Raw genomic sequence first — 26,933 nt, 5'->3', positions numbered from 1 at the left:
TAGATATTTGTACATATTTAACCTTAATGTTTTGATCATAAATTTACTTCACACCTGCAACTGGAGCTTGTGTATCTGTCTGTAAAGTAGAACTGATCCCGAGAATAGGCCTAGAACACTAGCATGCACTTAAACGATAGTTTAGGGTAATAGATTATATATATATATATATATATATATATATAATTTTTAAAAGCCAATCTAAATTGAGCTAACTCCTGGTACCCCTAGTATTAACGTTCCGCATGGTTAGCAATGGTTTTGGATGTGCAACTGTTTTTTTTTTTTATTATTATGGTGGAATCCTGAATGCTGACCTAAGCTTGGGTGAGTGGGTTTTGGGTCTCGAACCCTTTGTTATTGTATTAATACTAATATTCATTTTTTTCCCTTGCGATATCAACACCAACCACCAAACTGGAAGACTGCCATGTTCCCAGTCCCATCAGGAATAGTGCGGCTTGCACACACAGCTTTTCAGTAGACATCTGTTTCCATAGCAACCAACTTTTAGGTATGACTTTCTCCCATAAGAATACATGGTGGGCAAACGTTGCTAGCACACTGGCAACACAGCTGCCACCACGATGTCGGATACCAAAGCAACCACCTAGCAACACCCTAGCAACCACCTGAAATACCATAGCAACCGCCTGGCAATTTCAATCCAACTACGCATCACAACTACTTACACCACAGCAAGGAAATCAACCCAGTCTAAAGAGCACCTGGAGTGCTGATGTACAGAAACCACTAAACTGCTGAGGCCCTCAGGGACTGACCCTGGGAACGTGCGCTATAGAGGACGTAACATTGCTAGAACTTTGCTGTCACTGTCACTCAGGCTAAAGGAAGTGTCTTAGAGCGATTAGGATGCCAGAAGGGTGGGACAGGAAATGCCATAGCCAACAGAGAGAAAAGCCACTGTATCACTTCCTGTTGCAAAGTCTGATGGGACAGCATGGGGCAAATCGCTATACGGCTCGGCTGTGTAGCCTTCGGCCTCTTCCATAGTCCAGTCTTAGCCAGTGGTGTTTGTCTTCAGCAGCTGATTTCCTGCCAGATTAACATGAACCTATCTGCACCATGCGGCCTAAGGCCAGGCGTGGGCTAGAGGGGTATAAAGCCCCCCCGCTTTGAGAAGCTGTGGAGCAGTGGAACTACAGCAGCTGTGTTCTCTGGAATGATGGTTGTCGCCCCATCCGATGCTTTTTGCCCGAGGTTGGGGATTATGAGATGGGGTGGTGATCATCCAACGTCCCGACTGCGCTCCTCCAGAATCTCCACTTTCTGTGAGGGGAGCTGTTAAAGGCACCAAAACGTGCAGGATCAGCTTGTGCTCATGTTGACGACAGTGTTTAACCGGTGATACATGAAGACTTTCACTGATGAGCTAGTAATGAAGGTGTAATGACGCCAGTTTGGTATCTTGAACGCCAACGTGTAGAGAATGTGGTGGGGCGGCGCTCTGACGCGGTAACACTGGCCTCTGGTGGTCACTGCTAGGAAGTGCAACGTTCAATCTCAGATCTTCCATTCCTCCTTATCTTTCATATTCAAATTAAATAGATAACACATGTATCATTATTATTGTTATTATTGTTATTTATATAATTGTTATTATTATTATTATTATTATTATTATGTACACTGACTTGTCATTTTCTTCCATAATACCAAATATGCAAATATATATGTAATAAATAAAGTAGGTCTTAGAAAAAAACAAAAACAATATACGATAATAGATATAAACAGTGGCAAAGGTATAATAGATTATGTTCATTCAGTCAATGCAGATTAACATAAAATACAAATATCCCATCATAGATTAAAATCGGCTCATATATCAAATTATGATTTTAATGCTGTTACAAATACTTTTATGATAGTGAATGTTTGAGTCCTCCATTTGTTTCACATAAAAAAAGAAAGATATTTATAATATATTAGATTAGAAATGATATATATGAATATTAGATATAATATAATAAAATATATTAAATAACATTTACATATATATATAAATATTACTTTTTTAGAAACAAATATATAAATGTTATACATAAATGTCACATTCAAAAGGATTACTATTAATAATAACAATAATAATAACAACAACAACAATAATACCAATAATAGTAGCAACAACAACAATAAAATACAACTAATAATAATAACAACAACAAAAACACACAGAAAAAAATAAGAAAGTCCAAAGATGTGAGAATAACGTCCTAGAGAAGAGAAGGAAAGATTTGTGCTCTAGATTTAAGGGGATTAGTTGTGTAAACCTCTTTAATATTATCTCTGCTCATGAAAACCGTGCTTACACAACACGATCCACGTCCCTCCACCACCCATAACCTAGAACCTAGAGGTCAGCAGAAACCAGTTTTCCTTATTTAGCACCTTCCTCATCTCTTCTACCTCAGAGGAGGCTGAGGAGGTCTGGTATGAACCCCTGCATCCTCAGGAAATCCTTCTACACCTGCACTGTGGAGAGTATTCTGACGGGCTGCATCCCCACCTGGTACAGGAGCTGAACTGCTGATGAGCGGAAAGCTCTGCACGGGGTTCAGCTTCCAAACCTTCTGGATTTACACACCAGCCACGGTCTAAAAAAAGTCAAGGAGGGTCATTAAGGACTCCGCCCACCCAAGCCAGTGCCTGTTCTCGCAGCTGTACAGGAGGTACAGAGGCTTGAAGACCAGAAGCAGTGGGTTGAGCAACAGCTTCTACCCTCAAGCTATCAGGCTGCTGAACGAACAATAGCTTGTGGACTGTGGACCTCATCTGTACCATCACACCTCCTCCCCATACAAACACACTTACTACTCCTATGCACAGTCACACTGCACCCACTTACGCTACACTGTGTATTCACACCCATCCGGTGTGTAAGTGAACCATTTCACTTCACGATTCTACAGCTCTGAGAAAAATGAAGAGACCACTTACATGGTCAGCAGCAGACATTGGGCACAACACCGCTACAGACCAGCAGAGGGTGAAATCGACTCTCCACTGATTGCGATGACTGATCGCCAACCTATTCGAACGTCAGTCAAATGGCAGCAGGGGTGAAGTGCATGGCAGGAACAGTTAGAAACAGACTGCTAGAGGCAGGGCTCAAGTCCCGTTAAGCCAGAAAAAAGCCCTTCACCTATGAGAAGCAAATGCTGAGAGCCAGGCTGAAGTTTCCCAAAGACCATAAGGATTGGACCTTAAAGGACTGGAGTAAGGTCATCTTCTCTGATGAGTCCAATTTTCAGCTTTACCCAACACCTGGTCATCTAACGCTTAGACGGAGGCCTGGAGAGGTGTATGAGCCACAGTGTCCTGCAGTGTAGGGTAGTGCACTATAGGCCCCTGTGGTGCGGCCTAAGCTTCCGGCCTTTGTTTTCCTTCCATTACTTTTACTTTTCTACTTGAAGTCGATCTGAAACCAGTACTTTTACACTTTTACTGGATACTGGATACTTCAGCTTCTATAGAAGTCTTTTAAACCCTAGTATCTCCACTCACTTCAACTGAGGAATGAGTGTGAATACTTTGCACACCTTTGTGCTCTGGCAATGTTCCCCAACTCCGAGGACTGGCTTTCCCAGCAGGACAATGCTCCATATGCAGCTAGGTCAATCAAGGTGTGGATGAGGGACCACCAGATCAAGACCCTGCCATGGCCGGTCCAATCTCCAGACCTGAACCCCGCTGAAAATCTCTGGAACGTAATCAAGAGGAAAATACTGGGTTAAAACAGTAGTACTGTTGTTTGTAAATGAATATGAACTTGTCTGAAGTCTTATAGCACTGCATCTTTTTTATTATTTTGACCATTCTGACCATTATTTGACTCATTTTCTGCAATGAATGCTTTTAGTTTATAGAATAAAACAAGAATATTCATTTTACTCAAACATATACCTATAAATAGTACAATCAGAGAAACTGGTCATTTTTGCACAGAGCTGTTCACCAAACCTGGACATTTAAAGCAGTGCAGTGGTGGACAGGGGCGTGCAGGGTGTCATTTTAACGGCGGCCGCTAGATGTCACTAAACACCTGCTTTTTCCGGCGAGCCAGCGACTCCCGCTCTCCCTCGCAAAAATCCACCAGATAAACCATAAGAAACTGTCCTCAAACAGAGTTACAGACTAAAGCGAGGAGGACTCGCGATTAAGACGCGCAAACAAGTTTATTTCTGAGGTCAAAAACAACCCAAAACTCGTGTAGGACCTCTGGGAGACGTGTGGAGCGCTCGCTGCTTATTTACAGAGGAGAACATCCAGCGTGACGGGGCGGAGCCTGCCGAGAAAACGCCGCCGCTGTGGCGCTTATTTACATACATCAATATTCATAAGAGAAGAGAAGGGCTGCGCGCTCATTGGAAGGCGGCGCGGCGTGGGCGGGGCCTGCGGGCGGAGCCGCTGGGCTGGCTTCTCCTCAGCGCGGCGGAGGATTCGCACAGGAGCCGCAGTCGGAGTTCCCGCAGACGCGCGTGTGAACGGAGCGGGATCCGGTTTGAAGGCAATTTTAGAGGGATTTAACCTCAGAAACTGGAGCTGAGGAGCAGTGTGGAGGAGCTGCGCGGTCACATGCGCGCGAAGCCCTGGACTCCCCTTTCATTTTGGTTTTGTTTTGGTGGGACAGGAAAGGACAGGGTGGGGAGAGTGGACCGCTAGCGCCACCTTGCTGCAAAGAGATCAGGATCGATGGAGAGCAAAGTTGGCCGCTGCAAGATTGTGGTGGTGGGCGACACGCAATGTGGGAAAACTGCTTTACTGCATGTGTTCGCAAAGGACTCGTACCCGGAGGTGGGTTTCGAGAGTTTCACTCATGTTTAAAACCTTTAATAGTTTTCATTTGAACTTTTTAACTTTAAGCAAATTGGGAAAAAATTGCTAATTATTATTGGCTAAATTATAATGTATCAGTACACCACCTGACCCATAATGCAATGCACATTTTGTAAAAAAAAAAAAAAAAAAAAAAAAAAAAGAAAAGCCGATATCTCATTGGTTGGCTAGGGGTCCAAAATTGTTCTCACCCTTGTCAAAGCCTTGTCAACACCATACCCAATACTGGTGAGCTAGCGCACTAACAGTTATGCTAACTGTAAATGACCAATCGCGCTTTGAAGGATATCACAGTTACCATGGTTCTGAAATCCGGCCCATACAGAACCCATTCTGAATGGTGTAGGCCAGCTGACACTGATCCAGCATTAAGGGTCAGAGATCTGTTCACCTCAAGGTTCAGTCCCATCTTCAGAACTGTGAAAGGTCCAGTCACTGATCGTTCTTCTGCACGTTGAGATGGTGGGGTTGGTTCCCTGAGCCTCCCCGAGGCTCTTTCCCAAAGATTAGAGACTGCGGTGCAGATGAAATCAGGTTAGCGCCGGGCTGTTTATCACTGTAATGGGATCCTAATCCGCTCCAATGAACTGTCCCTTTTTTTCAGACCTATGTGCCCACGGTGTTCGAGAACTACACGGCCAGCTTCGAAATCGACAAGCGGCGGATCGAGCTCAACATGTGGGACACTTCTGGTAAGTGTCCAGAAACTTTTTACTTTTGTCCACACCAGTGCAGGAAGATGTGGCCGTGTCTGAGACCGTGGTAATCATCGATCGGGACAGACGTGTAGACTGCGTCTAGTCCAAATCCAAACGCGGGTCTTCAGCAGACGCTCTAATCCAGAGCAGCTCACGGAAGAAGCCGGTCCAGTCCCGGAGTTTCAGCAGCAACGAGGACGGGCCTGGCTCCTGAGACAGTCGGTCAGGTGGAGAGTTGTTGTGCTTTACACTGAAATCTTCTCAAAGTGAGGTGACTAGTGTGGAAGTTTACCATTGAAGTGGCAGTAGCATGTCCATGGAAACGGGTGTAGTTTACCATTGAAGTGGCAGTAGCATGTCCATGGAAACGAGTGTAGTTTACCAGTGAAGTGGCGGTAGCGTATCCATGGAAACGGATGTGATGTAGCATACCATGAAAATGGGTGAAGTTTAACATGGAAGTGGCAGTAGCATGTCCATGGAAACGGGTGTAGTTTACCATTGAAGTGGCAGTAGCATGTCCATGGAAACGAGTGTAGTTTACCATTGAAGTGGCAGTAGCATATCCATGGAAACGGGTGTATCCATCGAAATTAATGTAACTTAGCATACCATGAAGATGGGTAAAGTTTACCATGGAAATGGTAGTAGCATGTCCATGGAAACAGGTGTAGTTTACCATTGAAGTGGCAGTAGCATATCAATGGAAACGGGTGTATCCATGGAAATGGATGTAACGTAGCATACCATGGAAATAGATGAAGTTTACCATGAAAAGGGACGTAGTGTTACCATAGAAATGGGTGCAATTTATCAGTTCAAAAAGGAGAAGCATGTCCATGAAAATGAACGTAGTGGGGTGTAGCGTATCCTTGGAAATGGGTGTAGCTATGGGTCTGTAAATAAGTGTGTAGTGTATCCACTGACACTAATCCAGATAGCAGTAGTTCTACTTCGGATTGGCCCATCCATCTATCGTCTGGATTAAGGGGAGGTGTCAAAAGTGCCGCTCTGTCTCCTTCCATTAGAAGCTACATCTATAAGGGGGTTTGGGGACTATCTGTGCCGAACTTGACCCTGGATGTGATGCAGGTACACCGTTCCTGACACCAGGCTCGAGGCAGATGGTCCAGTTCCGGTGCTCTGAGCCGCAGCGCAGGAGAAACGGACTAATCTCTGAGGCATTTTCTAAATGGAGCCTGAAGACGAAGTCTACCAGCTGAGCTCGTTTTAAAAAAAAGTCCGGCCCTGCCTGATTAGCATAGCGGTTAGACATCTGGCGCTGATCGTGCGTTGCCGTCACATTGTTAGCTAGGCTATTATGAGAGAAAGTCGGGACAACATGGCAGCTGACATTGATTTATAGTGTGATTAATCATTCCGGTTCTGGCTCAGTGCCTGGGTTCTTGCCTGGGCTGTAATGCGCACACTGCGCGTCACTGTTGCGCAAAAACCATGTATGTCCAAAATGATTCCACTGAAAGTTCAGAAAGTTTTCGTCTTGAGAGTTTTGGACTGACAGTGACCAGCCATAACAGGACCTTTATCTACAGTGGCTCCTGTCAAGTGAATGCTCAGTTCTTGAAGGTGGGGAGTTAAAGGCTGGTCTTGTGGGATGTTTTCCGGTATGCAGTGGTCAGTACCTACCAAAAGTGCTCCAAGGAAACTCCCGGGGGGCGACACCACAGGGGGCGACAGGGTCAAGGGCACCTAGGGCTCATTGAGGCGATCCAAGGAGGCCCTAACGTCTAACTGCTAACGTCTTGTCTGCCTGCTAAAGTCCATGCCTCGAATGGGCAGATCTGTTATGGTGGCACAAGTGGGACCTACTCAGTATTAAGCAGGTGGTGTTAATGTTATGGCTGAGCATGTACGTATAGTGGCGTGCCTGCTCAAATGATATGTTACGGGGAATAACTAAGTGGTAATTTTAAGCAAAAATACTTTTTATAATAACAAAAAAGGGGGAAAGGGCCTGAGGCTAAAGTTTGGGCACCCTGCAATGCTGTCAGTACTGAGTAACACCGCCTTTGGCAAGTATCATAGTTTCTCAACACTTTATGTAGCAGCAGAGTCTTTGAGTTGTTTTGGGTAGATTTTTGTACCCATTCATACTGCAGGAGGCTTCTAGTTGAGGGATATTCTTAACCGGCGTGGACAGTCTACCCACAGATTCTTCATATTTGTTTGGCTAATTTTCCCCCAATTAAGCAACGCTCCCATCACTAGGCAGCTAAGGACTTAACACGTCTCCTCCGATACATGCAAAGCCAGCCACGTCTCTTTTTGAACTGCTGCAGATGCAGATCTACTCACCTGGAGAAATCACGGCCAATTGTGCTCTCCTAGACAAAGCGGTTGCACAGTTGGCTCTGCGTCTTCCGCAAGGTTCGTATTGGTGCAGGTGTTGCTGCACAGTAGAAAAGTGCTCTCCAGAGTCTGGCTCTGCCAAATCTTCCTGAAGGTCATCTGCAGTCAGACAGGGGTTATTATTATTATTGTGGACATCAATTATTTGAATTTTTAGGTTGACAGGCGGCTTAGAGGAACCCACATCTGCTAATTGTTGGGTCAAGGTTTGAGGAGTGTGAGTTTCTAATGCCTTGAAATTTTCAGAACGACAACAAGCCAAAAGCCCTTACAGGCTTACAAGGCCTGAGAGCTTGGTAAAAGTTATGCGAGAGCTCAAATCTCTTGTGCCCCAAACACTTGTAAGGCTTACAAGGCTTAGTGAGGGATGACTATGCAGCCAAACCCCATTACCCATGAACACACACACACACACACACACGCAGAGGCCTGTGCAGTCTTCAGTTTGAACACTGCATTTGGAAACAGGTTTGTCTTCATGCTAAAATTGGGTGGGTCTTGTCGTCAGTAGCTGAGTAATTCAGGGGTAGAGCCAGTCGGGGTTTTGTTTTCGCACTTATGTAGGGGAATGTTAAATGTTATATCATCCAGTGCAACTTTTAGAAGCGGACTGTTAGACGATAAGCATGGAATAGCCATGGACAGACCTGTTCACAATGCAAGTACTTTCAGTAGCGTGTGGAACGTACAGCCGAACATAAGCTCCATTTAGCCAGTGATAACGTAGGCCTGAGGGCATGTCTCTCCAAAACATGCAGACACACATATACCAAACGTTACACTCTTAAAAATAAAGGTGCTAGCAAGGGTTCTTTAAGCGATGCCATAGGATACCTGGCTTTGGTTCCATAAGGAGCCAGTTCTAACACCCCTCACAGCTCTCTGGTGGCAGCTGATTTGTTCAATGTCAAACACATTAGTCTGGAAGGATATGATGTGCGGTGCGAGTGTGTATGTGTGTGTATGTGTGTGTATGTGTGAAACAAAGAGAGACAGATGTGTAATGGCGGTTTGGCAGGTAGTATACTGCCTTGGCCTTCGCCCTGACATTCCATTATTGTGCGTTAAGGGCATAAAATGCATCCATGGGTTGTGAAAATTGAATTTGAATTGAATTTGTAAAAATGTAAGCTGTTATTTTCCCACTAATATAGAAAGATTAATTAAAGCTCCAATGTGTTTTTCTTCTTAAGATGCAAGTAGCAAGTAGCAGCAATAAAATCAAACAAAAGTTAATCGGTTTACGGTTGCCTGTCAGTGTAAAAGTATTTTGTATTGCTGTTTCGTTTGGATTTGTGGCTTTTATTTTTTGATAGTTTGTTTGTATAAGTGGCTTTTATTTTGACAGTCGGTTTGTTCGTTTGGATTAGTGGCTTTTATTTTTGATAGTTTGTTTGTTTGGATTAGTGGCTTTTATTTTTAACAGTTTGTTTGTTTGGATTAGTGGCTTTTATTTTGACAGTCGGTTTCTTCCTTTAGATCAGTGCCTTTTTTGACAAGCTGTGTGTGTGTGCATTTGCACATCTGTCTCAGCAATGGATACAACGTAGTAGCTTAAAGTAGCTAACTGCATTCATTAGAAGCAGTGTCCACAAACATTTGGACATACAGTGCTTGGTGCAAATGCTTGGTGCTCCATCCAGTACTTCTGGGATGAGTTGGGGAGTTGGGGATGAGGTGGGGAGTTGGGGAGTTGGGGAGTTGGGGATGAGGTGGGGAGTTGGGGAGTTGGGGATGAGGTGGGGAGTTGGGGAGTTGGGGATGAGGTGGGGAGTTGGGGATGAGGTGGGGAGTTAGGGAGTTGGGGAGTTGGGGATGAAGTGGGGAGTTGGGGATTAGGTGGGGAGTTGGGGAGTTGGGGATGAGGTGGGGAGTTGGGGATGAGGTGGGGAGTTGGGGAGTTGGGGATGAGGTGGGGAGTTGGGGAGTTGGGGATGAGTTGGGGAGTTGGGGAGTTGGGGATGAGGTGGGGAGTTGGGGAGTTGGGGATGAGGTGGGGAGTTGGGGATGAGGTGGGGAGTTGGGGAGTTGGGGATGAGGTGGGGAGTTGGGGAGTTGGGGATGAGGTGGGGAGTTGGGGAGTTGGGGAGTTGGGGATGAGGTGGGGAGTTGGGGAGTTGGGGATGAGGTGGGGAGTTGGGGAGTTGGGGATGAGGTGGGGAGTTGGGGATGAGGTGGGGAGTTAGGGAGTTGGGGAGTTGGGGATGAAGTGGGGAGTTGGGGATTAGGTGGGGAGTTGGGGAGTTGGGGATGAGGTGGGGAGTTGGGGATGAGGTGGGGAGTTGGGGAGTTGGGGATGAGGTGGGGAGTTGGGGAGTTGGGGATGAGTTGGGGAGTTGGGGAGTTGGGGATGAGGTGGGGAGTTGGGGAGTTGGGGATGAGTTGGGGAGTTGGGGATGAGGTGGGGAGTTGGGGATGAGGTGGGGAGTTGGGGAGTTGGGGATGAGGTGGGGAGTTGGGGAGTTGGGGATGAGGTGGGGAGTTGGGGAGTTGGGGATGAGTTGGGGAGTTGGGGAGTTGGGGATGAGGTGGGGAGTTGGGGATGAGGTGGGGAGTTGGGGAGTTGGGGATGAGGTGGGGAGTTGGGGAGTTGGGGATGAGGTGGGGAGTTGGGGAGTTGGGGATGAGTTGGGGAGTTGGGGAGTTGGGGATGAGGTGGGGAGTTGGGGATGAGGTGGGGTCGTGATCACAAAACCTCCTGCCCTCGTTATGCAGTCGAGTCTAATCTAACAGAAAGCCTCCTTCCCTGGACAGCAGTCAGTTACTCCCGACAGCAGCAGGATAAGCTCTGTTCTTAATACTCCTAATAAGGAACACTGAGTGAGCAGGTGTCCCAATACTTTTGTCCATATGGTGTACGAGTGCGAGTCATCTGAATCTGGATGTCAAAGCAGTGACTAATTGTGCGAGCTAATTTGCCACGTTGGAAGGTCATTAATTCATCAGTCTGTGTGTGTGTGTGTGTGTGTGTGTGTGTGTGAGTAAGTGTCTAAGATTGTACATTAGTTAGCAGAAGCGCTAATTTAGCGTAAGCGTGGCACCGAGGGACGTAGAGAGCACCAGTGAAGGTGTGTGTGTCGGTGTTTCCTGAAAAGGAGCTACCTGACTGTGTGTGTGTGTGTGTGTGTGCGCGCGAGAGTGTTGTGACGGTTTAATTGCTCTGTTACGACTTTAGCTAGCGAGTGTATTAGCGCTTTAGCAGTATCTGTAAGTGCGATTTATGTGCTGCTTCACAGCTTAATTGCTACAATCAATGAATTTTTCACAGGCTGGCTCTGGGAGGCTGGTCCAGCAGGAAAGTGGCCAGCTGTTAGCCGAATTGGCTTGTCCCGCGCTGCGGCCCTGAAGGACAGGTGCGGCACTCGCCCGTCCTGCTCCCTGTCCCTCTGTTTTGGTCCATTAGTCTCGGGGACAGCTGCAGGCGGTGCAGAGACGAGGAGTCGAGGGGAATAGGGAAGTAGGGGGCGAGCGCTGGGTTGCGGTTAATGGTCATTTATTTAATTTAGGGACAGCTTCATATTAGCCATCTGATACCTGGAAACATCCCCTTTTCCCCTATGTTTTTTTTTTATATATATATATAAACTCAAAAGTATAGACAAAAGTATTGGGACACCTGCTCATTCATTGTTTCTTCCGAAATCAATGAATGCCATCCTGCTTTTGTTGGCGTGGCTATCTCTCCTGTCCAGGGAAGAAGTGTGTTAGTGAGGATGTCAGGCTTTTGTCAGGATGTTGGATGATCACCACCCCACCTCATCCCCAACTGCCCTACTCATCCCAAAAGTATTGTGCAATGGAGCACCATCCATCATTCCAGAGAACACAGCTCTTCCACTGCTTTATATACACCCCTATAGCCCACACCTGGCATCATCTGCCCCAGGGAGTCCTATTCTATTGGCAGCACTATGTGGGCTTTCTCACACATCCCTTTGAACCCTGGATGGGCTACATTATTGGCATAAATCAGGTACATTTTATAGGGCCTAGGATTGAACCTTGTGGGACTCCTCAACATGCTAAGTAGCTAATTCCTGATAGGTTTCTGCATTTGGAATAATAACTGAATAACAAAAAGGGGTGGAGGGGATAAAAGTAGATGAATGCATTCATTAGAAGGGGTGTCCACAAACATTTGGACATATATGGAAATGTTTTGTTTTGTTTCTAATCTGTAAAACAGTGTATATCTGAGAGCCCAGTCATACTGATCGTGATACCTCTGCCATCAATGGTCAGTTCCTGCAGTGGAGGACTTCGCAGCTCCACCTTGCTGGTGCACAGTAGTCCTGTACAGCAGACTGTAGCCCATCTGTGAATGCACACAGTTTGCGCTAGCCGTCCCCGAACACTTCATCAGTCAGACATACGTGCATACGTCCACTCGCGCACCTGCAGCCTTCAAGGCGGGTGGAATAGAGGACAGGGTTTTAGGGAAATGGAGACTACTCCATATAGTGTAGGTGAATTACAGCGGAAGGTCACACCGGGCTTTAATAAAATGTAGCTTGTGGCGAAGGTTGTTAGGGATAATTACCAGCCTGTTTTTTGTCTTGTAGTTAATTATCAGAGAGGCGACGGAGGAAGGAGGGAGGGAGGGAAGGAGGGAGGGAGGGAGGGAGGGAGGAAGGGAGAAAGATGGAGGGGATATAAGTGGAAATGGAAGCGGCCCGTACAGATATCACGCGTACGCTGGATGTCCCTAGCCATATCTTTATAATTTAGTCCTTATCGTGATGAAGTGTGAGACACATAGGCTTTTTGAGCATATCGGGGATAGATCATCATCAATAATGATCCACTTCCAGTGGCAGCCATACATGCCAGCGCTACGAAACCACCTCCACCATGTAAACACAGATTAGCCGGTTTTCTTTGGATCATTACTAGCTTCTCATTTCCTCCTCTCACTTTCCTCATTCCACCACTCTCACACAGGCTAATCGTCTTCGTCTTATCTGTCTTGACTCTTTGATTCCAGTACGCCGCAGGACTTTATCTGCTGGTTGTCAGTCTGCAGGTGGATTCTGTACACTGTGGCCTTCCATTGTTAGGCTTCAACCTTCCACGGAAGGCTATGTTCTGATGATAAGCTGATCTAGCTGATCTTGTTTCTCAACCCTGTACAGTTGTTGTTGTCCTCGTCCATTTTTTCGTCCAGCCTTCTTCAAGGTCATGACGGCCTGATTTACTTGCGTTGACTTTTCTTTTGGTCTTCAGGAGAGACGCAAATCAGCTGTAGACCTTTTGTTCGCTCAGTCCTTCGCTAGTAGCTTTCATACAAGAGAGCACAATGCCAGAGCTCTCTCCAGGTGGGTAGATGGCGCTCTTTCCTCTCATCACTCTCAAAACGATGTTGGCTGGCATTGGCGGCGGTTCGGAAAGTGGCGTTGGCTGGCTTTGGCGGTGGCTTAAGTCCTTACCCTCCTAGAGTCCGGACAAAGAGTTCAATCTATGTGGGACGTAGCCTAGATACCCTCATATACTGGGTGTTTCTTAAATTCAATGTCCAGTAGCCAGTTGCACCAGCTGAACGCTTGAAGTTTGATGGTATGTTAAAGAGTGTAAAGTCCAGGTGGGTTGCAGGTGCGCATGGGCTCTGAGTGGATTTGTACTTGTGCTGTTACTGGACTGGGACGTTGGGCTTTCCAAATGAACCTCATCGTTACAGCCCACCTTAAATCTCATATGGGTCCCATGTAGGCCCCAAAGTGCAGTGTACGAACCAAGACTGGGCCCATGCCATGCTTAACCTCTCCTTGTCCCAACACCCATGATGCTCAGGGGATGCTCAGATCCATATGTGGGTTCAACATGGAAGCCATGGGCAAAACTCTCAGGTTCCCAGCTGGGGCGGTAGATCTCTATGTTCTATGTTGGTGTGCCAGTGTTTCCATTTCCAGTTCATTAGGGCATTCTTTCTCCCTTTCTTCTATCTTTGAAAAGTGGACCAGCTTGTCCATCAATGGGAATTAGCTGCCGTTCTTGTTTCTGGGAATGCGAGTATTATTCCGTCTGTAATTGGAGAGTGTTGGTCTATTGTAGTCTTCTAGAGCTCTCAGTCGGAAGCCATTGTGTTACGTCCTAAGTAGCGGCCTGAAGTGCTGCTAGCGCTGGAGCTAAAACTAATCCTCCAGTGGAATCCTCTTATCTGAACTCTGACCTCTGTCGTTAACTCCTAAGCTCAAGGAACAACCCCTTGGGTCAGGCGCCAATTGCGACGCATGAAAGGAAACGGGTTATGCCTTGACAGGTGAATGAAATTACGGCCCTGTGGACGTTTAGGGAGGACTTAGCATCCAGACAGGCTAAACTGGTTACATTCAAATAGTATGAGGTGTTCAGAGTCTGTCAATATGACCCAACCACCCCTATACTGTCCTTTAGAGTGTTGATGCTAAACCCCAAGTCCCCAAGTTAGCCTAGTTAGCTATATAAGCCTTAAACACTAGCAGATAATGCTAAATAAGAGCAGCATGCCTTTAGTTTACCAGGTTGAACATGCCTTTCTGGTTCCCAGTTGGGCTACCCGTGCAGGCCAACACATGTGCCTGTGTTCTCTAGGGGGGTAAAGCAGGCTAAAATAAAATACTACACTGTATCGTTCTTATGATACTGTGTTTACCCCACCCAGAGGGTCCTACAGGTTAATAACAGGGTCCTGGACCTCCCTGGACCCCCCAGAACACCCCAGACTAGTCATTTAGCAATGCTGGCTAATACAGTGGCTTGCAAAAGTATTCATAGCCAAAGTGGCCCTACAAAGTATTTATAGAAGGGTATGAATACTTTTGCAAGCCACTGTAAGTGTAGATTAGCAATGTGGTCCAGATTCTGCTTCTTTTGTTTCATTGTGCCCAGACACTACACTGCACACACACACACACACACACACACACACACACAAGGGGAAGTGGTATCACAATATTGGCGCAGCAGCCTATTATTAATTGATGAGGACGTTTTCCTGAGCCGTATCGGATGTTGCTCGCAGCTGCACCAGACAGAGAGAGAGAGAGAGAGAGAGAGAGAGCACCTGGATCCATTACCACAAGAGTGGAAGGACGGGATTTAGATTAAAGTGGGGATTTTTGAAGAGTTGAGTGTGTGTGTGTGTGTGTGCGCTAAGTGCTTGCCTGTACTAACTCACAATAAAAAAATATAAAATAAATAAATAAATAAAGCAGGCAGGGCAGCTACAACGCTGTAATCTCCAGCCTCACAACAATTTGATTTATTATTCAGCGCATCATGAAATTTAATCACCATGCTGTTGGATTTAATTGTTTACTTAGTAACAGTAATAGTAATATTTCTAGACATTTTTAAATTTATTGTAAGGTGTTTTATCTCCTGAAGTGTCTCCTTTGGCATATCCGTGCTGTTACTTGCATATCTCCAAAATATCAGAAAAAAAAACATTGCATTTTCAATGACAGTCAATGCAAAAAAAATATATAAATAAATAATAATAATAAATAATAATAAATAAATATATATATAATAAAATATATATAGGGACGGAGAGAGAGAGACACCTACCCACCTGGAGAGAGCAAGGCCAATTGTGCCCGCTCAGGCTCTGACTGCTGATAGGCAGCATGGACCTGGGATTCGGACCAGCGACCCTGTATCTTAATCTGCTGGACCACTCGAAGCCCCAGAAAATTTAAATTTATGCAAAAAACTTATGAAAACAATCGAATCCGAATAAACATACCAAGTCAAAGCCGGGAAAACTAGATGCCTTCGCTGCCCCAGGTCCTGCCACAACATTTCAGTAGGCTTTAGGTTTAAATGGCTTTGAAGTAGACGTGCTTGTGTGCTTTGGGTCACTGTCCTGCTGCATGACCCAACTACACTTCTGCTTCAGCTTAAGGACGAATGCTTAAGGACATTTAGCTGAAGGATCTGCGATTCAATACAATACATAAACACATTTTCCTCTCTGTCTGGGTCTTTTGTAAATCTTTTTTTAACGCACTACTAGGCTTTAGGTTACAATGTGATGCCATTTAGTGTTGGAAATGTGCAGAAACTCAGGAGGGGTCAGACACTCTTTCGCAGCACTATAATCTGAGCATTGTGTTCTGTTTTATTCAGTATTATTAGAAGCAGATATTATAGATCACCCCGAAGGCATATGAAGCTTGAGTCACCACCTTCAGATGCGTTTTTATATCTCCAGAGCGTGCATGCGGCTTCAAGGACTGAATACACACACACTCTAGTGCTTTCAGTTATGTGTCTGATGTGGAGAGTGCATATAGAGCACAAAATCAATGCAGCGCACTCTTTCGCTTTAAAACAGGGTCCCTCACTTATTTGTAGACCCCTGACCTCACCCCATACACACACTGTAATCCACCCAGTAGCTCCATGCTCAATAGTTAATCATCATCCCCTTATTCTTTGGTGTAAGAGGCACTCAAAACCCAACAGGGACTTCAGCGGCCTGCTCTCTGGACACACACACACAGAGTGATCTGAGTAATGCCTGTGCATCCTGCTTTGCTTCATCTATAATTCAGCAGAAGTCAGGGAGCACCAGGCTACAGGGAAGGCGTCGGCCTCTGTATACAGTTATCAGGGACAATAGCAGGAGGAGTGATGGACACTCTGCGGGTATCCTCCTGTTACCTGCGATTTGGGACATCTGACCTGGAGAAAGAGCTAGTTATGGCCCTTTCCGAGTGGACGACACTCCGCACAGAGATGACCACAGTCTGCACGGGATGAGGAAACCAACCGTGAGACCAGATGTACTCTCAAACACAAGAACTGACAAGCACCACAGCAAACAAAGGTACTACATATACACAGAGACCAAAGAGCAGGGCTACAGCAGGACAACGCCTGGGAGACATATAACAGGGCAGAAACAAAGGTGGAGACTAGGGAGGAGGCAAGGACAACAGAAGCGAAGCCTTGTGCTAATGTGAACATGGCAGACAACAGGGCTACAACAGCAGAAGACCATGTCATGTTCCACCTCTGTCCGCTAAGAACAGAAAGCGTAGCCTGGTCTGAAGAATCTCAGTTTGACCCAAATGCCTTGTGTTCTGGTGTCTAGGATGGTGTGGGGAATGTTTCCTCGATGCCCTTTAATACACTGAATCTGTTATGGCTTGAATGCTACAACCTATTGAGTGTAGAAGAGTGATAGTGTACAATCACAGAATTCACTCCTATATAATTTCAGTCTCGGGAGTACAGCCTCCACACTGGGTGGTTAGTATAATAATATATATATATATATATATATATATATATATATATATATATATAAATATATAAAGGTTTTTGCACCCAGCTCTGAAGCATCGGGTAGCAGATGTGCCAAACAAACAGCATCACACTGAAGGGACGGAGAGAGAGCCACCTACCCACCTGGAGACAGCAAGGCCAATTGTGCCCGCTCAGGCTCTGACTGCTGATAGGCAGCATGACCTGGGATTCGGACCAGCGATCCTCGGGTCAAATCAGAATATACAGGAAAAAACAACTGTGTCTTAATCTGCTGGACCACTCGAAGCCCCAGAAAAATGTTATTTATGCCAAAAACTTGAGAAAACAATCAAATCAGAATAAACATACCAAGTCGGGAAAACTAGATGCCTTCGCTGCCCCAGGTCCTGCCACAAAATTTCAGTAGGCTTGAGGTTTAAATGTCATTGAAGTAGACTTGCTTGTGTGCTTTGGGTCATTGTCCTGCTGCATGACCCAACTACACTTCAGCTTCATCTTAAGGACGAATGCTTTGGGGGCACACTGGGTTACTTAGTTGAAGCGTCTGTAAAGGTCAATATTGTATAAATATGACAAGTGATTTCAAAACTTTGAATGGTAATGTAAATAAACGAACATGATATGTCGCATTATAGCAATAATAACGTGAGGCTCGTTCTGAGTAATGACGGCTGTCTTTCTCCTAAATTCTATCACCCCCGCCTAAATCATCTAGAGACTTTTATTTTTTGTTCAACGCTGTGGAACCATTTGCATGTGGCGGTTCTCTTCTAAAACCCTGCTCAGAAGTCATCGTCATCCATTAATCCTTGGCACACTGTGCTCCTTATGTTCCTTCCCCTAAACTGAAGCGCTGAATTTTGATGATGTGATTTTAATGGTGTTTTTTCCGCTCCTAATTTTGTCTCCATTAAGAATTCAAGAGGTATCTCCTGTGCTGTCTGAGAGACAAAACGGAAGATGTTCTAGAGAGCAGAAACAAGCAGAACGCCAACTGCATTTAAAACGAGATGAACCGTGGCCAGATATACAGTGGATGTGCTAAAGCTTGGGCACTAGCTAGCGCTACAATTGCCATCACAAAAAACCAAGCCCAACTGCTCACCCTTTCATGGAACGAACGAGGATTTGGACCAGTGATCCTCGGGTCAAATCAGAATATACAGGAAAAAACAACTGTGTCTTAATCTGCTGGACCACTCGAAGCTCCAGAAAAATGTAATTTATGCAAAAAACTAATGAAAACAATCAAATCAGAATAAACATATCAAGTTGAAGCCGGTAAGACTAGATGCCTTCGCTGCCTCAGGTCCTGCCACAACATTTCAGTAGGCTTTTTGAAGTTGACTTGCTTGTGTGCTTTGGGTCACTGTCCTGCTGCTTGACCCAACTACACTTCAGCTTCAGGACGAATACTTAAGAACATTCAGCTGAAGGACTTTCGATTCTCTTAATTTAATACTCTCACTCTTTAATACAGGGAAATTGGGCGTTGAATTGGCGTTTCTTAATAAGTACAATACATAAACACACATTTTCCTCTCTGTCTGGGTCTTTTGTAAATCTTTTTTTAATGCACTACTAGGTTTTAGGTTACAATGTGATGCCATTTAGTGTTGGAAATGTGCAGAAACTCAGGAGGGGTCAGACACTCTTTCACAGCACTATAATCTGAGCATTGTGTTCTATTTTATTCAGTATTATTAGAAGCAGATATTATAGATCACCCTGAGTGGCAAGATATACAGTGGATGTGCTGAAGCTTGGGCACTAGCTAGCGCTACAGTTGCTATCACAAAAAAACAAACCCAAATACTCACCCTTTCATGAAAAGGATGAACCCCCCACCTGTTATAACTCCTAGGAAACACCAGCCAGGTTGTCTGAAGGCCTAACTGAATCCTTCCATGCCTGGCTGTATCAAAGACACTCCGACCCTGTGTGCTGCAGTTTGACGTGAAACATGGGCCTAAGTAAAAAGTATAGTTGGACCCACCAAGAGGCCAACTCACCTGCTGCCCAAGTCACAGAGCCACAAACAAAGGGTGGGGTCGGCCAGCTAAACCCGCGAGCAACGTGGTCGCCCAGTTGAGGCAGTGGTCATGATAGAATTCAGGCACTCTAATATTGTTGGTTAATGGAATGAGCACGCCATTATAAAATCCATGGGTCACTGGCCGCTACACAACCCCAAAGCATGATAGATCCACCCTCATGCTTAACAGCTGGCAAGGGGTTCTTTTCATGACCTGCAGAGAGAGAGAGAGGCTGGATGTTACGATAACCTTTACATGCTGATTTGGTAATAAATCATTGGACCGGGCACTGTTGAACTGAAGCCTGTGAATTTCCATGCAGAACTGAGCCACGTAGCTCAGAGTGTGGTTAGCGGTATTCGCTATAGTGGTCTAGGCCTGCACGATATTGGAAAAACGGACATTGCGATATTCTGTTGTTCTGCTTTCATCAGAATTCACCTGGAAATGTGTCTGAGGGGCATTGCACAACACTACAACAGCTTGCAAAATATGGATCGTATCTCAGGATTGGCTAGAAAAATCATCCGATAGCATATTTGGGCTGAAAATCGGCCGATACCGATACACAGCCATAGTTCAGTCCTTCCATCGCTAGTTAGCGCTAACACAAATTAGCATTCTCACCAAAATGCAAACCAAAGTTTTTCAGTGCTTAATGCAGTTTTGCACCATAAATGGGCTGTGAAAGAAAGTGGCCTCGCTTACCCAGGATGCCGTGCTCCTGCGGTGAGACTTATCTTCAGCAGAAGGAAGGTCTGGCATGTCTCCGAGGCTCAGAGGTCATTAAGACAGCTGTCTACAGCCTCCGTTTCTCCGTGTAGTAGAAGCCTCTCCCTTGTAGGTCCACCGTTGCTGGTCAGATTGGCGTCAGGAGCTCATCCGTTGATGCTATCCCTTAATCAGACGGTCAGTTCTTGCCCTCAGAGACGTTATTGGTTTAATGCGTTTGACCAATGGTGGACCATCGGAGGCCGTGATCTGTGTGAAAACCCCATTAACACCACTGCGCTGACAAGAATAACACTCCGACGCTTGCTTTAATGAACGACGAGTTCGAAATAATTCATATCAGATTACAGCATGACTTTGTTTGCCTTTTGTTGGAATCGCACACAATACCCACGTTTCTTCGTCTGCTGGAAACTGAGCCATTAAGGGGGAAGGGAACGGCGGGTTCGAAAAAACAGATTCCAGCAGGGACGCTTTACATATTAAAGAGCAAAGGAGAAGAACATGGCATGAGCTTGTAAAGATCCGACCATTAAAAAGTGCATTCATGGAGCCGAAGCCATTATTTTATGCTAATATAACCAGTGCAGATCAGAGATTCAGTGTCTTATTCAGATTCTGTCTCTTTCTCTCCTCCTGGATGAAGACGTTTCGCCTCCTTTGGAGTGTACTGATTCATCCTGGGAGATGAAGATCAGTTTTCTGTGTGGCTGGAAACTCTGTTTATGTCTGGCCGAGAGGTTTGTTTGAGTCAGGTAGACGAACGCCATTTCATTTCTGAGAAAGGCTCTTTTGTTGTTGTTGTTGTTGTTGTTTTTGGTAGATTTTCTATCCCTATACCAGTCCTGACACTGGGACTCGGGCACTGGTTTCACCTAGCCAATGTCTATCGGTCGTTTAAAGAAATTATTCTGTACTGTCTTAAAACACATCACCTAAAATGAAGTCAAGGCAATTCTTACTTTTGGGATGAGTTGGGGAGTTGAGGTGAGGTGAGTTAAGGCGATGATCATCCAAGTGAATCTTGACCTCTTTAACGTTCTTGTCGCTGATTGCAATCAAATCCTCACAGCAATGCTGCAAAAATCTAGCAGAAAGCCGTCCCTAGGGAGGTAAAGACAGTTACTCCAACAAAAACAGATTAAACTTAGAAAAAAAAACAACAAAAAACCCTGATTTCTAAAGAGACGATGAATGAGCAGGTGTCCCAAAACTTTTGTCTATTTATCATACATTGACCTCGCTGCTCCAGTGCAAAGCTAAGTGAACTTCCGACAAAGAGCGCCATAAACGGTTAGTCAGGAAGGAGACCGGTGTTGCCCAGTACTGTGGCCATTTCCCCTTGATAACAGACCGGTTAAAGTGCCCTCATTACAGTAGACAGAGCCTGAGGAGCCTGAGTATCGTATAATGGCCTAATGGATGGCATGCAAATGCTCCATTGGCAAATTATTCATCCAAGTAATTACTACATTAATATATTTATGCTGTGGAGAACACCGCAGTGCTCTGCGGGGAAATGTCAAAATGGGGTTAAAGATGTTCGGTATTTGTGGAATTTCAACAGCTGAGATGGTATCTTTCTTGGAGGAAGCAGGGCGCACCCTGACCCTGATCTTCAGCAAGACAGTCATTTGACAGATAAGCAAAAACACACAAGGACTGAGGTATTAAAAGCTAAATCTTAAAGGTTACAAAGGCTAATTCTCACACTAGCATGCCTCCAAAAACTGCCGCGTTTGAAATCCCAGACAAAGCTTCGCTTCTTGACTCCAAAAACTCCTTAAATCGAGACGGAAATCACTTCCATTTGTTAGCGTTAGCGTAAGCCTTAGCCTCCACTGGGTTCTGAATGCGCTCCTCTGTGCTGGTTTCATTAATAGTTTTATAAAGGGGTTAGATATTATGGTCTGTTTTCATGTTTTATTCAGAAAATGGTTCCACACTTATCGTGGCTAAACAAAGACTCTAATGCTAAGAGTTATGCTAGGCCTGAGGTACACTATCTAATCTAGAGGACCGGGACGGGATCAGGGCCTAGCAGGGATTATTTTAATGGATGGGGTATCGGCTGTTCTGGTCTCGATCCAGTTCCGAGTATTGATTTTAACCACGGTGTTCTCTGGGTGGGCTTTTTACGAGACATTTCCCCACCGAAAAATCATTTGACAGAGTTGTTTTGCTGGCATGTTTTAGCTAGCAGAGCTATCCACCTCTCCGTACTGAAACAACAGCTTACTAACAAAGCTGACTGACAATTACAACCCTGCTGTCGCTTAGCAACAGGGAGAAGCACAACCCAAAGCAGCCTTTAAAAACCACAGCCGTACAAACCCTCAACAACAGATGACGGTCTGTTTTTTGGGGCCTTCAATAAAGTGAACAGTGAACTCCACCAGTTCTTCTTTCTCAAGATCTACATTATGTGTCCAAATGTTTGTGGACACCGCTTTTATTCAAAGCATTCAGAGATGTTAACACACACATACACAGCTTGTCTAGTCCCTGTGGAGAAGCACTGCCAAAAGAATAGGACTCTCTGGACTCTCAAACATGAACCTGTTGGCACCATGCTGCCTAATGCCAGGCGTAGGTTTTGAGCTGTGGCGCAGTGGAACTAGCTGTGTTTGGTGCTCGGCCCATTACTTTCGGGTTGAGTTGGGGATGACCTCCTGACCTTACTAATGCTCTTGTCGCTGAATGCAATGAAATCCTCACAGCAGTGCTCCAGAAAAAAAAAATCTAGTAAAAAAGCTTTCTTCCCTAAACTGAAGGGACACTTACGCTTAATAGATAACCTCTCGCTTAATACCCTTGATTTCGTGAGAAACAATGAATAAGCAGGTGTCCCAATACTTTTGTCCATATCGCGTATACATGCTCATGTAATAATTCTTGCACTCTGCTGCTCTCGACAGTCTGCTGTTGCATGGTTTGAAGGTGCATGGTCGGTAAGCGCTTCACATCCTCTCACCCTTGGTGAGGAAGAGGTTACGCTCTTTCATCTCGAGCCCCGGGGTGAACAGGTATAGTTTTACCTGCACTTCCCCTAATCCTCCCCCGCTGATGTCTCCTGTGGTCACCTGCTAGCGTCTGCAGTAGCAGGTAAAGCGGATAAACAGGGGCATGTTCTACCTGTTCCTCAGCTTCTGTTCCCAACGCTCGCATGCTTTCGCTCGCGGCTCACCAGGTCCTTGTTGACCTAAATGAAGGAGTTGAGGTTCTGCAGTGTGGAGCTATTTCACAGTGGAACATGAAACCAGACCATAATATCTAAACCTTTATAAAACCATCACTGAAACGCTCTGTTTTACCAGCGGGAGAACCGCACTCGCCTTTCTCAATTTACAAACCAACACTGAAGAGGGCATTCAGAGGCTAACGCTAATGCTAATGCCAATATACACACATACGCTTTAGGAACTTTCATGATCTCGTCTGAAGGCCCAGCTTACCCAGGTTCAGTTCATGTAAACATGGTTTCCAGAAACCATTATTTTTTTATTGTTGTTTGTTTAATTGGCCTAAATTCTCTCATAGTCTCTCCTCAAACATCTATGAATATTCAGTTCGCTCTGTCAGTTTGTGGAAAGAGGGAAGGCTACCTTAAAAAATGGGCCTAGGAACAAACCTCACAGCAGCTGAACCTTAACCATAGAGCTAGCTGCCTGCCAGCCTGCCTGCCAGCCAGCCTGCCTGCCAGCCAGCCTGCCTACCAGCCAGCCAGCCAGCGCCACAGGCCCTGCCAAATAAACAAAACACAGCAGTCTCATAGACATTAGCAGCTGAACGTCAGCCCAGGTGGGTCCACAGAGGTGGCCGAATCATTGCAGGTTTGCCAAAAGGCTTGCAAAATATCCTTTGTGGTCGAGGAGCAGCGCCCTTCAGAATTACTGGCACCATTGATATTGATTCATAATGATTAGCAAGAAAGGCTAGGCTAGAAAAGAGCTTGTGTTTATCAGCTCGACCGAACACCGACTACATGGAAGAAACTAATCAGCCAAAATCATTCAAATATGTAATTAATCTCACGTTACTTAATAAATAGCAAATGAAAAAATTGTTTTCCTGTTTATAAGGTTGATCGTTATGGTACATTTTTGATAAACAGCAAGGTTTTCTTTTTAGCCGAAAGAGAACTAATGAAAGGTATTATGGTCATATGTTATTTATAACTTACTGACAGAAATGCACCTACTTTTTAAAATTATTAATGAATAAATAGATAGCTAAACTTTATTAATAATGCTAGTTGTTGAGTACTTGCTTTTGAAATATTCGTAACATAAATAAACTGACAAGGAATTTCCCTTGCTCCATTCTTACGAACATTCACAGTCATCAGTCAGTTAACACAGAGGAGTTCTTACCAGATTTCATGGCTGTAGTGAAGCTGCAAACCTATATATATGCCTAAAAGTTTGTGGACACCTGCTCATCCACAGTTTCTTCCAAAATGAAACGTATAGTAATGCTAATATGTTTTTGCACTCTTAACAACACCTCATTGGTAATGTTCACAGGGGCCTGAGGTTGTGGGTTCAGTCCAAACTCCAGGACTGTCCAGGAGGTGTGTGTGAGTGAACTGGCTATGCTAAATTGCCTGTAGATGAATGGATAAGTGTGATACCCTGTGATAGACTTGAGCCCAATGAGAATGGGAAGGCTCTGGACCCACTAAAACATGAAATCTTTTTCACCTTAATCTAGCTAAATTGGCTAATAAGAAGATGTGTCCTGAAACTTTTTTTGGATGGTACATTAATGGATGCATGGTTCGGATGTATGGTTTGAAGAATAGACCTCAATTGGCTGAATTCTTCTTCTTTTTCTTCCATTTTGTGCAGAATATTGTAGAGTTGTGTGTTTAATAATGGCACTGCGCCCCCTAGCGTAGAGTGCAACATCATTACGACACTTTGAATGACTGTTTACCAACCTAATCTGAACACCTGAACACATCCTGAAGCTGGAACTACTGTATAGAGTCCCACAAGGTTCTATCTTAGGGCCCACCAACCATTTTCACCCCACAGGCCGTACATAAAGAGGGCCTTTTTCCAGCACTCTGACAGGAGGTTAAATCAAGAACTGGGCATGCTGGAGCTTCTCCATGGTAGCGCAGTGGACCCGGACGACCATTACTTATTACCTGCCAGGCGGTGGAATCACTTTTAGCCTTTTCCAAATAAAAGACTTTTCTCCTCCCTCAGCTAACAGATTAAAGTTATTACCATTATACAGTGGAGAAAAAAAAAGGGGGTGGGGGGGGGGGGGTGGGGGTACCACTCTATCCCTCTCAGACCATCCAGGCCTGAGTGTGGGCATGTCTCCCAGCTTCCTTACCCTCTACGCCCCCCACCCCCCCTCCCACCCACACCTTCATTCAAGGTTGGACAAAGAAGCCTTTTAGCTCGCTCGCTAGGGTTGCCGTGATACGGTTTCCTCAGTACAAAGTCGCTCTCTCCTCAAAGCTCCCGGAGAAGCAAAGCTTCAACATGTTTATGTGTGTAGTGAAACAAGTGGGAAGGCGTGGAGAAGTAGAAACGGATAAATATCTGTTTCTCAGCGGGAGGGATGTGCGGCGGGGGGGGGGGGGTGGGGGTGGGTAATAAGTGGGATACTCTTCCCTTAATTAGGCCTTAATTTTTGCTTGTGTGGAACGCCGCCGCTTCCCGAACACCTTGGGCTTTCTTTTTTAAAGGAGCAACATGACCAAAAGTCTGGGCAGTGCTTGTTTTCAGGACGGGACGGATTCGTACAGTTGGCTGTTCTCCCAATGAGGCATACACTGTTCGCACAGGCATACACGAACTTCCAGAAGCCGTTGTTTGTGTTGCGCGCGTCAGTTTGTAAGCTCCATAATTAGCATGGCCTCCATCCGCTCAGTAATTCATTAGCGAAACTTAGCTAGTGACCGCTTAACGCGACGGAAACGTTCTCCTCCTTTACCTTTTTAACGTCTTTTACTCTATCCCCTCTTTCACCCTCCTCTCCATTTCCCTTCCCTCTGGGCAGGACATTGCCAGAGTGTCTTGGCTGTCACCGCCATCATGTGGGACCAATTAGAGGCATTCCTGAGGAGAGCCGTCATGCCGTTCCATGCCAGGCTACATGGCACATTCGTACAGCCATGAAGGGAGCGTGAGGGTTACATTTTCTCAAAATAAATCGGAGAGGATGAAGCCTGGCAGGCCTTGTTAATGCGGCTCTTCTCCTAGCTGTTAGATGAAGGGTTGTTGGCCAGGGTATAGCTAAGCTAAACCTACAGGAGAACCTAAGGGAGTGGTTCGGTGTAGTCAGGCAGGTGCAGTCGCCCAAACCCAGCATTCTCGTTGCCAAAGGAACAAAATTGGCTTGGTTGATCACTTACTCCAGATGCAGTGGATTAGCTAAATCGTGGTGGATATCTGACGTGTTTCTGCAGAGCTCCGGGCTGTCGATAACAGGGTTGTGGGTTCGATTCCCGGGCTCGGCAAGCTGCCACTGTTGGGCCCTTGAGCAAGGCCCTTTACCCTCTCTGCTCCCCGGGCGCTGGAGTTGGCTGCCCACCGCTCTGGGTGTGTGTGTGTACTCACTGCCCCTAACACATGTGTGTGTGTGAGTGTGTGTGTGTTCACTACCAGATGGGTTAAATGCGGAGGACACATTTCGCTGTACAGTGACAAATACGTGCACCTTTACCTTTAGATTGCAGCGAGAGATGCTAGGCTAACTTGCTAACTGGAGTTAGACCGCCACAATTCTTAAATCTTCATCCAGATCTTTATTTGTTGGGTACCAAGTTATTTATAGCTGTATACGGCTAATTCTCTGGGCGGTACATCAGGTTAACAGGGTTTTGCTCAGACGTCTGGAGTAGACCTGATAGTTGGGTTTCATTGAGGTCAGATCACGTTCTCACCCCCAAACAAACCGCCCCCAGAGTTCACTTTGGACCAGACCAAGACCTCCTCCTTTCCAGGGTCTCAGTTCGGTTGTT

General features: G+C 45.5%; 1 protein-coding gene across 1 annotated transcript in view; it reads left to right on the top strand.

Annotated features, from left to right (window-relative positions):
- The first annotated feature begins 4,435 nt into the window (after window positions 1–4,435).
- LOC140544108 (rho-related GTP-binding protein RhoN-like) overlaps window positions 4,436–26,933 on the top strand; it is a 43,918-nt gene continuing 21,420 nt past the window's right edge. Inside the window, exons 1-2 of the mRNA XM_072667480.1 lie at window positions 4,436–4,818; window positions 5,465–5,552. Coding sequence (XP_072523581.1) covers window positions 4,717–4,818; window positions 5,465–5,552 — 190 coding nt within the window. The 5' untranslated portion in view covers window positions 4,436–4,716. The remainder of the gene's footprint in view (window positions 4,819–5,464; window positions 5,553–26,933) is intronic.

The sequence above is a fragment of the Salminus brasiliensis genome, chromosome 22 (assembly GCF_030463535.1).
Source record: "Salminus brasiliensis chromosome 22, fSalBra1.hap2, whole genome shotgun sequence".
Lineage (NCBI taxonomy): Eukaryota > Metazoa > Chordata > Actinopteri > Characiformes > Bryconidae > Salminus > Salminus brasiliensis.
The sequence above is the reverse complement of the archived record's forward strand: the minus strand, read 5'-3'. Positions and strand labels throughout refer to the sequence as shown.